This window comes from Xenopus tropicalis, chromosome 3 (assembly GCF_000004195.4).
Source record: "Xenopus tropicalis strain Nigerian chromosome 3, UCB_Xtro_10.0, whole genome shotgun sequence".
Taxonomy (NCBI): Eukaryota; Metazoa; Chordata; class Amphibia; order Anura; family Pipidae; genus Xenopus; species Xenopus tropicalis.
In genome coordinates, this window is record NC_030679.2 from 41,477,480 (window position 1) to 41,488,581 (window position 11,102).

Genomic DNA, 11,102 nt, shown 5'->3' on the forward strand with positions numbered 1-11,102 from the left:
CCAGAATCCTTTGCACATTTCTAGTTATTTCTTCTTCCCAGGGAGAGGCTACCATATGGGGCTGTTTCCTTTACTAAAAGTAGTACCTTAGTGGTGAATGCATGTGTGCTCACCAGCAAGGTGTTTTCTGCCATGTAGGGAAGATATATATTTAGAAATATTTAGAATATTACCAAAACAAATCTAGATTTTACCAATCTAATGTTATTTCCAGGCACTTATAGTAATGTTGAATGTTGTTATTCTAGATATATATATATTTTGAGCTTGTTGGAATTTAGTTCAGTTAACAAATTCTTGCTTAATAATCGACTGCTGGCCAGTCATGAACATAGGGCCCTGTAAGATATGCAAGAAGTTAATAGTGTGAAAATGATTTTACTGACTAGCGGTCTAGAATGTCGTTGAAAACCAAAGAAAACAAAATAACAATATTTAGCATGAAAAAATGCACCATTTATAGGTGTCAGTGATAAATGAAGAGCATAATACGGTGATCACTGACACCCCTAAATGTAATAAAAGGCATTAAGTTTGCCCACTAGTAGTAAACCATAGCAGCCAATAAGATGTTTGCTTTTAAAGGGGTGACTAGTAAATTCTACCTGCTAATTGGTTGCTATGGATTACTGCTCCTGAGCAAACTTAATGCCTTTTATTACATAACCCCCAAAGACTCATACATGAACTATATAATGTTTTTTTATTTTATTTTTTTTTTTATTACATTTTGGGAAGCCAGTTTTAGTAGAATATGCCTGTTCTTTTTTGTGTCTTGCCAGCGAAAACTACAAGCCAAAAATAGGTGGAAAGCAATTTCTTTCTCAAAAAGAAAATTCATGGCATTATACATTTTGTCTTATGAAAACGTGACTATTGAGACTTGCATCTCAGATACTACTTGTATCTTGTGCTTGCTGCGTGTTACATTGAGACTACATCAATAAAAGGTTGTTGGGGGTTTTTTTGGGCATCATTGTGAGTACAAGGCCATAGGGAAATATTATTCTTCCATTGCATTCATAATCGAACAGGGCATGGCATTTGCTCACTTTAGCCAATTAATTCTGTGTTAGATCTCAGAGGTGTGTAATCTATGTTATCCCTCTGGATGGTTCTCTACGTGAGGTGTGTGACATGCCACGACTGAGGCATACCCCATGGGGTCTTCTTCCTAGAAATAAAGTATGCAGTGTGCAATCATTTACCCATAAATACCTTGAACATTTAACCTCTTTTAGTGCCAAGTGTCATGGAATCTACGGCTCTGACTTAATGTCCTATCATGTCCACACCGTAGATTCTACAGTTCTGGGGGTCCCCTTGGATATTTGCCGTTGTGCACACAAGATGCAGCAAGATCAAAGGAACTCTGTCCATATTTATAAACTGGGAATGTTTTCTTTTCAAGCAGCAGAACCTCAACCTCAGTAGAACCTCAACTTTGCACATAAAAGATGTCTTAGCAGGTAATAATTAAAGGTCCAAAGTTTAACCCTTATAAGTGCCTCCAAACACAGAATCTACGATACCCACATATTGATAGATTCTCCATAGATTCGATGTTTCCACTGCACTCAAAGGGTTAAATGCTTTTATTCACTTAAGTGCAATATTTATCTTTCAGAACTTCACTTTATTTAAAAAATGTTTATTAAAGAGCTTTATATGGTAAATACTGATAATATAAAATTGTGTCTTGTTACTGAGCTGATTTCCTCTTGTTTAAAACCATAATGAGAAAAAAGGCAAATACCACTAACTTAAAAAAAGCAAAGATATTTTTCGAATGTGTATACAAAGTTGTTGTGTTTGGTAAGAGTTTATTCATTTAAAACACTGTAAGCTGTAAATAATAATAAAAAAAAATAATAAAGTAACTAGAGTCTAAGGGCACATTAGTGAGTACTTTTTACTAGTGGAATAGTGGGTTCTTCTGGCTCAAAACAATGCTACACGTATGTACAGCACAGTACCTAAAGGCAACATTGAATCTGAAATGGATGAGATGCCTGTTTGTTAAAGTTGCTGAGAAAGAAGATGGAAGATGTTTGGTTTATACACCAGGTAATCCTACTTATCTACTTCTAAACCTAGGGTCTGTTGAACAACACTAAACGCTGAAGAAGCAAAGATTACCTCTGGATAATGTTTAGCCCAAATGCATTCTTAAATCTGCATTCTGTTCTGCAAGGTTCTTTATACGGAACTAAAATGTAGACTCTGTTTAAATTTGCACTTCAAGCCCTTTGAGGGCATGTCCCATGGCTACATGCCAGCCAACCCCAAAACTTTCATCTTCTGTCTCCTATCCCTTCTGCACACTAGTAACAGCAACATGGCAGGAATATTCACACAGACCAACCTTTGTCTGCAAATTACTATTCCACTACATTGAGCTCACAATCCTGGAACTGCCTCTTTACTCTCTAGTAGTGATGGGCGAAAAGTTTCGCCAGGCATGGATTCGCCGCACGTCCAAAAATTGTCAAAAAAGAATAGTCGCGGGCGACAAAATAATAGCCGTGGACGACGAAACAATAGCCGCGTGTCAAAATAATAGCCACGGGCGACGAAACAATAGCCGCGCAACAAAATAATAGCCGCGGGCGACTAAACAATAGCCGCGGGCGACAATTTTTTTGTCGCACGACATTTTCGCTGTTGCGCTAATTTTTCGCCGTTTCGCGGATCTTTTGAAAGATTCGCAAATTTTTCGGCGAAGCAAAACGGAACAGATTCGCTCATCACTACTCTCTAGAGGTTTCCATTTTCAAATAAAAGTTCCTCACCATAAATTGCTACATACCCAGGCAGGAATACACCCCTGCAAGCAGATTACTAAAATATAAAATCAATAGCTCTGTTTATAAGTAATGTTATAGGTAAAACATTTCCTTATTGGAATACTTGCACATTCCCGGTGTTAACAGTGGCATAACTGTGTGCCTTTAAAAACAAACACATAAAAAGAAGTGCTTGCTGGCACTAAAAGTAATATTTTACCATTCCTCGAGTCCCCCATTTCTTACGGTATCAGCCAGCAGCACCTCCCAGTGTTGTAGCAAGTCTGATGTCAGGCTTCAGTAGGTATATTTGTACTACACCCCCAAGCCAGACGGCCTTTATGGTAATGCTGGGGAAAAAAGTAATGTAAGTGCTGGGGGAAGGCAGATTACTGGTTTTACAACATTAAATTAGTACCAGGTAGTTTTTTAAGTCATGCTGACACATTCTTGATAAAATCTTGGGCTGGTGGTATTTGGCCAAGTATTCCTGGCTTGATGGGGATGTTATCATGTAAGCCTTTAAGCTGGCCATACACGCACCGATAATATTGTTTTGTATGATATGCGGTGCGTGTATGGCAACTCGGCGAGGCGACCGACATCGCAGAAGGCTGCTGATAACGGTCTACTCGCCGATCAGGCGCCATTGAAGGCGTCTGAGCGCCTTCAATGTCGATTCAGCTTCAGGGCTGAATTAACAGAAGAAGGTAGAAATCCTATTGTTTCTACCTCGATATCTGATGATTTAGCCCTGAATGTCGGCGGAGGGTTGGAACGTTCTTTCGCGTGTCCGATGGCCAGCTTTAGGGTGAAGACACATGTCATGGCTACAAAAATAGATAAAAGATACTGATAATTGTCTCGATGTGTTTTAGCAGAGGCAATTGTCAGTTGTCTATGTCAGGGTATTTTCCGTGACAATTAGCTGCTACTAGTAACTCTGTGTCTTCAGCCTAAGGCAAGGAGAACTAATTTGTATTTGAGTGGTTCTTACTAAGTTTGATGTTAAGTCTAAGCCAGAGTTGCTTAAACAAAACAAATACCGTATATACTCGAGTATAAGCCGATCCGAATATAAGCCGAGGTACCTAATTTTACCTAAGAAAACTGGACAAACTTATTGACTCGAGTATAAGCCTAGGGTGGGAAATGCAGCAGCTACTGCTAATATATCTATGAAGATTCTCATTTATCCAGGTCATGATATACATATACTTATACATTGGGAAACAAAACAACCTCTCTGTAAGAGAATGGCCCCACATAGGCGGGCGAACTCCTCAGGACAAGACTCAGCAGTCTATCTACACCTCAAAGAAAAAGGTCACTCTTTTGAGGACAGTATCGTGCATATTTTGGACCGAGAGGACAGATGCTTTGAAAGAGGCCATTTATGCCAGCCTGGAAAAACCATCCCTGAACAGAGGAGGGGCCTGAGACACCGCTTGTCATTAGCATACAACCCCGGGGGTTTCACAACAGTTCACACTTCCAGTCATGTACTTTGAAGGATTAACACCTTCATCAATGAGAATCTTGGTACCATTGTGATTGGATCATACCTTCTTACACCTGTCAGTTTCAGCTAACACCTAACTGAACAAGTTCAATGGAACCATTGTGATTGGATGTCTGTGACTCTCCCACCATCAAGAGTTTAAATACCGGGGAATTCCCCTACCAGTCATTTGAACTGAAAAAGCCACTTGGATGAGTGGTGAAACGTTTTCAAGAAAAACTCAGAAAAGTCCAGTTGTTTTAGACTTAATTCTACTAGATACAGCTACCGCTAAGTTTCAATAATCAAAATAAATACCAATAAATATATACCATATAAATAATAAATACCAATAAAATGACATTGATTGAGACTCAGTAAATGTCACAACTTTAAGCCTATCTAGTAATAATAATTCAGCTAATTGTCACACACACAATTATTATTTTCATGCTAGCAATATGTCCCTTTATGTTTACTTTACTTTTTATGTGCAGGCAATGGATAAGATGATGGTGGCAGACAGAGTTCTTTGTTGGCTGCAGTTTCCCAAAAATACTTGTAACAGTACCTTAATACTGCAGGGGCATCACTCCCTCCTTGGGGCACCAGGGCCGGATTTAACTTCTGGGTGCCTCGAGGCCGCCCCGCCCCCCACGAGTGCGCATGCGCAATCGCACATTTAAACTCCCATACGGAGCAGTGGGGAGAGGTCCCGACTGCTCCGTATGGGAGCCAAATTTAAAAATTCTGTTGCGACGGGGCGGCATGCCGCCCCTAAACTTGTGGCGCCCTAGGCCCGGGCCTGTGGGGCACAAAAGGAGGCACTATTAGTGGGGCTAGTGGGTTGGTGGGAATCACTGGTTGGCTGGTCCCAAAAGAGAAGTGGGCAAGAAGAGGAGCGTGACGTCACTTCCTCCCAGGCGCGAAGAAGAGCGCACTGTTAGGTAGTCTGGGGTGCCTGGCCGTGCTGGTGAAGCTGGAGGGGGCTGCAATCGCTGGAGGGGCTTGTGCAGGTCAGGCTTTAAAAAAAAAACAAAAACAAAAAGGCGTGTATTCCTCCTGACTCGAGTATAAGCTGAATGTTAATTTTTTAGCACATTTTTGGTGCTGAAAAACTCGGTTTATACTCGAATATATACGGTAAGCCTTGGCAAGAGGAGGATAAAAGTGTTTTTGTGCAGATATTTTCAGTGCCCCAATCTACTCTGAAGCTTAAGGGCAGTGACAGACGGGGAGATTAGTCCCCCACGTGACAAATACCACCAGCCCAAGATTTTATCTTTGTTCACTATGATTTCCCTAAGTCGACCGAAGTTGCCTAGAGAGGAAACTTTGGGCGACTTTCGGAAGTTGTAGCGACGCATACGCCATCCCACCGGCGATTTACATTCTTGCCAGTGGGGTGGCATTGTGGGGAGATTAGTCGCCCACCGCAATAAAGTGTGTCACAGGGCCACTAACCTCCCTGTGTGTCACTGCCCTAGTGCTTTTCAGCCTGGTGCAATTTCACACAGGTAAAAAACACGTGATGACCTCACTTTTGAGCTTATAGCAGATACTATAACTCAACTCCTTAAGCACCAGTGACTAATAATATTAGAAATTCCTGTCTAACGTCTCATTCTGAAACCAAGGGTATTAACGTGAAGTGGATGTTCCCTTTGCAGATAGAAACATCACATTAATATCCTTGATTTCAGAATGAAAAGATGGACAGACAAGATTTTTCTAACATTATCGGTCTCTGGGAGCTAAAAGAGTCTCAGTGTCTGCTTTGCAATACCAATCTGACAGTCCAGACCCCGGCATCATTGTGCCACTTTCACACACTACTCTCAATCTGTGCAGACAAGCTTCTCTTTCCCAGCGCCTGAAACTATGAAGCTAGCACTCGCTGTTTATTAGCTGGAGTGTATCATGTGACCATTTCCCGCGCTTCCAATCAGACTCTGTCAGGAAGCTGAGCGCGGTTGCGGTGTTTGCTGGGATGGCGGCAGCGGTAGCGGAGCCGGAGTCGCTGGAGGGAAGTGGCAGCAAGGAAGAAGGGGAACCAAGCAGTCCGTCTGCACAGCCGGCTCCTCAGAAACAAGCCAGACTGCCGCTGTCCCGGATAAAAGCTTTGATGAAAGCGGATCCGGACCTTTCATTGGCTAGTCAGGAGTCAGTGTTTGTCATTAGTAAAGCGACGGTGAGGGAAGACTTCCTTATATGTGGGATAGTGCGCATGCGTGTATTATGCTGTTATCCTGTGTGTATAGTTGTTTGGGAGAGAGACTGTTAAACAAGCCTGGAACTCTGTTCGGACTTATGTAGAACAGATCAGCAAGAAACATTTACTTCTTCATGGACTATTGGTTCTAACTTTAAGGGTAGGGGAGGGTATTGGCATTGGTCACCCTGCCTAGAAGGGGCCATTTGAGATAGGAATGTGTAACAGTCAGAAATGATTCATATTTGGCATGTCTACCCCCTGTCATCCAGCTGTCTCTGGTCTGCTGATCACAAGTATCATAAACACAGCTCTGAAGGCCAAGAGTTCTATTTCAGCAACAACTGGAGGTGCAGCTGGTCAAGCAGTGTGTGTCTGTGTGCGGTGCTGGGAGTTGTAGTTTTGCTCCTAGCAGAGTGCCACATTTTGTCTGTCAACTAACTATCCCCACTATGCTGGATTTCAGTCTGTGCGTTTCCTCTGGTTCCAGTGGTTGGTAGAATGGCTTGTATTCTTGGTGGCTGAAGACTCCCCTGGGAAACAGCATGATGAGAACCTTGTCAGACTGCACTTTTCTTTTCATTTCAGATTCAGTGTGCAGTTAAAATTAAAATCTCTTTTAAGAAGTAATTACTGCAGGTGCAGGAGTTTGTTTCTCAGGCTATGAAACCAATGAGGACTGTTCAACCTGCTGAGAGTTTGTAGGTGCCTGCGCCTAACCTAGGAAAGGGAATAGTAAATCAAGCAATGTTTAGAAGGCCTACTGGGTCTTTCTTGAGACAGACCTTGGACGTGAAATCACTTGCATCAATTGATGTCTCTTGGGTGTTGGGTGTAAGTCCAGCTTGCTCCCAAATGTGACTGTGCATCTATTGCTGGTCACCAAACAGGTAGATTTGAGCCATAACATGTACATTTAAGCATTTTTTAAATGCCAGACTGATTCTATTAGTATAAATGGGAGGTTGCACTGGAACACTTTGTGTTCAACAAACCTAAAAATTACTTGTTTGCGACTGCTGATGAAACATTTGCATCTACTAAAACTGCTTTCAGGTTCTGCTGCATGCTGTAACCGTTGTCCAACAGGATGGTTGTGGCTGTCATGATTTACCCGTAACATGTCCAGTTGGGCCAAAGTTATAGCATGCAGCAGAAGCTGAATCTGTGCCACTATACCTTCACATTTTGGTGATTCCATTAATGCTACTGATAAACCACACTGCCACATTTTGGTTCTTCTCCACTGTCTTTTTCACATGCCATTTTTGCACTTAAAATCTCTCTCACTCTGTCTAATTGTGCTACGCAAAAACATTTATTACCTTTTTAAAATAAGTTTTGTTGCTATCTTTAAACCAGGAATTATTTATTGAAACTATTGCCAAGGACGCTTATCTGTATGCGCAGCAGGGAAAGAGAAAAACACTGCAAAGGAAAGACTTGGGTATGTATATGCCTTATTTTTCTTATTTTTATCTTTGATTTTATTTTCTGTATGAATAATGTAAATATAAAAGTTCATGTTCACCTTTTATACAAGTAAAAATATTCTGATGCACACTGGTCTTTTATAAAATAAGCTTTTTTTATATTTTGATATGTAATTTTCAAGTCAATGTTTCAAACACCACAGAGGGGTGTCTTCCTCATGACAACACCACCCACACAAGTGTGCCGGTATATATTAATAGTTTAACAACTACCAAGGATCCACCCAAGTGGGGGTGGTTTTAATAATTCCAGCGAATTTCCTTACACATGTTTAAAAATATTAAAGACATGAATTATAATATATATACACCTTATTTAGCATGCATTTGAAGGACAGGTAAGTGTTTAAGAGTAACTGTTTAGCTGTATCACCCCCTCAATTGTGTTTTTTTTTTTCATATTTTAAACAAGGAAGGGCTTTGCACTCACAGGGCTTATGAAGAGAAACTGTGTTTATTATGAGAAAACAAAGTTTGAAAAAGGCTTGTGTGATAGCCCAAATGTTAATCTTTTTATAATAAACACTTTTTCTAATGGGTGAGTGCAGAGGACCCCTTTTCTCTATGTGAATTTTGTGGTCACAGTCTCATTGCACCCCCACCTGATGATTAAAATTTTGCAACTGACAGTGTGCATATTAAGGAGCTTCTCCGCTAGCTGAAATGTTAACAGAGACTGAGAATATTCCTTGTGCACCAGGAGCTTTAGCATTCATGTTTGCTGTCCTACTTATTCATAGTCAGTCCTGGGGATCCTCATGTGATAACCAGTCTTGGGACAAGCTGAATTAAATGGGTTGAAAAAAGATGAAAAACAAACTACTTTAGGTGCTCTCCTAAGCCTTTTTTTTATGATACACAGAATTATGCACTTACTATATTGCACGATTGCTGTTGGTAATAGCAACCAGTCACCAATTCGCTTTAAGCAATCTGCTACAAGTTTGACTGGGGGAAAGAATTACTGACTGCTTTATAATCCCCAATGTCCTTACAGTGCAGTGGAATGAGAGAAAAGTAATAAACAAGGTTCCGTGGTGTAGTTGCTTTTATTCCAAAAGGACATGTTCCAATAGAGAAAAAAATGTTTAGAAACCATATTAATCTTACAGCTGTTATTGATAAAAAAAAAAAAATCTTTATGCAAGATCTCTTCAGATTACAGAAGATTTTTTTGTTTAAATACTGTATACACAGCAATTTTCTAGTGTTCAAATTGAAAGAATAAAAAATACTAAAGCCTGAAACACCATGATTACATTACATTAACATTTATTTATAAAGCGCCAACATATTCCGCAGCGCTGTATAATAAGTGGGTAATGATAAGTCATATTATAATATTATATATATATATATATAATAGCATAATATTTTTATTATGTTGACAGATAATGCTATAGATGCCATCGATGAGTTTGCTTTCCTGGAGGGTAAGTTCTGTGTGTGTGTTTATTTGCACATAAATAATAGTATTGATTTCTACAGTTCTCCAGATTTTCTCCAGTTATAAGTGTTAGTTTAACTCATTACCTTCAAGGGCTTTTTGGCTACACAACTGTACTTGACAAAATACAATGTGACAAAGGTCACAGGAATCCAGAAGTTTGTTTTCTGCCAGCAGCAGTAAGGTCATTAACAGCTGACAGTATATGACAGGCAAGTGGCTGTGAACAATGGGAATGTACTGTATCCTTCAGGAAAAGCATGTTGAATTACCCAGAATGTTCATACACCACTTCAATGGTTGGAGATGGACACCTAGACTTGCTAAATGGAGCCCTCTCGTATTCCTTTTCTAATCGCCAACACCGCTGTTTGGTTGGTAGAGTGTAGTCTTTAGTAACCAGGTAGCAGTTAGTGCAAGTCTGCATAAAGTAAACAGTTCTTACAAAGACCAACTGCAAATAAACATGAGAAATTTACATATTGAAGTCCTTTATCTGCATTATCTTAGGTTTTAATTTAAGGAGAACACCCCCTTTCATTATACATGAGTATAAAATCCAGTATGTTCATGTCCCAGATTAAATTTAGCAGGTTGCTCTTTAAAGAGAACTAAAGGAATTTTGAGTCTCTTAAGGATGTAAAAATAATGTAAAGCATAACCCAATAAGTTTTCTGTGTCTTGAAATTATTTGCTTTTTTAGCTGGTTGCTTACACATTTTTTCTCCCTCCTTTAGGTACCTTAGACTGAGTGCTTTGCCATGTTCCGAGTGTCTTCAAATAAAGGAAGAAATCAGTTTTTCTTTTTTTTTTTTTGTTTTATATTTTAAATATATATGTATATTTTTATAAAAAATGCTTGTATCCTTTTTGTTCACGTGACATCTCTACATGGTTTACTTTGTGTCAAACTGAAAACTGCTGCGATGCAGCTTGAATGATTACTTTTGGTTACCTGTAAGTTTAGTATGCTTAAAGTTTTGTCAGCAACCGTCTAAAATGCACTTTATTCATCATTTTTGATGACTGCACAACAGCTCAGTACTTCTTGTTTAGCCTGTTGTGATTTGCTTTTGTTTTGCAGGTCTACAACTAGACCCATTAATACAATGCCTGTTATTGGCAGCATTGTGATTTAAGACCTAACATGCCAAGTTTTTGCTTGTCCTTTTAAATTAAATTTAAACCCACTATTTGGTCTTCCAGGATGGCCTCATATGCAAAGGTTTACCCAAAATATCCATTTATGCTTATATCATTCTCCCACTTCAAATATCTGTGTACCATAAGTATTACATTCTTATTCTACAACCCTGCAGAGAATGCATGCATGTTATAAACCTTTGCTTCTACAGGTATGGGGCCTGTTATTCAGAATGCTCATGACCTGGGTTTTCTAGATAAGGGTTCTTTCTGTAATTTGGATCTTCATACCTTAAGTCTACTAAAAAAAAAAAAAAAAAAAAAAATTGACCGTTAATTAAACCCAATAGGATTATTTTGCCTCCAATAAGGATTAATTATATATAACTAATAAATATATATATATATATATATATATATATATATATATCTCTCATTTAGATTTAAAGTTTTAAAAAACAAAACAAAACATTAACTGATATATACCCCACTCTGCACTGTGCTGAGTTTATTTTTGTAG

The 11,102-nt window shown here is 39.3% G+C and overlaps 1 protein-coding gene across 1 annotated transcript; it reads left to right on the forward strand.

Moving 5' to 3' along the window:
- Positions 1-6,255: 6,255 nt before the first annotated feature.
- pole4 (polymerase (DNA-directed), epsilon 4, accessory subunit) lies at positions 6,256-10,902 on the forward strand. The gene is given in 4 exon segments (NM_001016605.2): positions 6,256-6,478; positions 7,862-7,946; positions 9,384-9,425; positions 10,177-10,902. Coding segments are annotated over 4 exon segments (342 nt in total). The 5' UTR covers positions 6,256-6,277; the 3' UTR covers positions 10,191-10,902.
- The last annotated feature ends 200 nt before the right edge of the window (positions 10,903-11,102 follow it).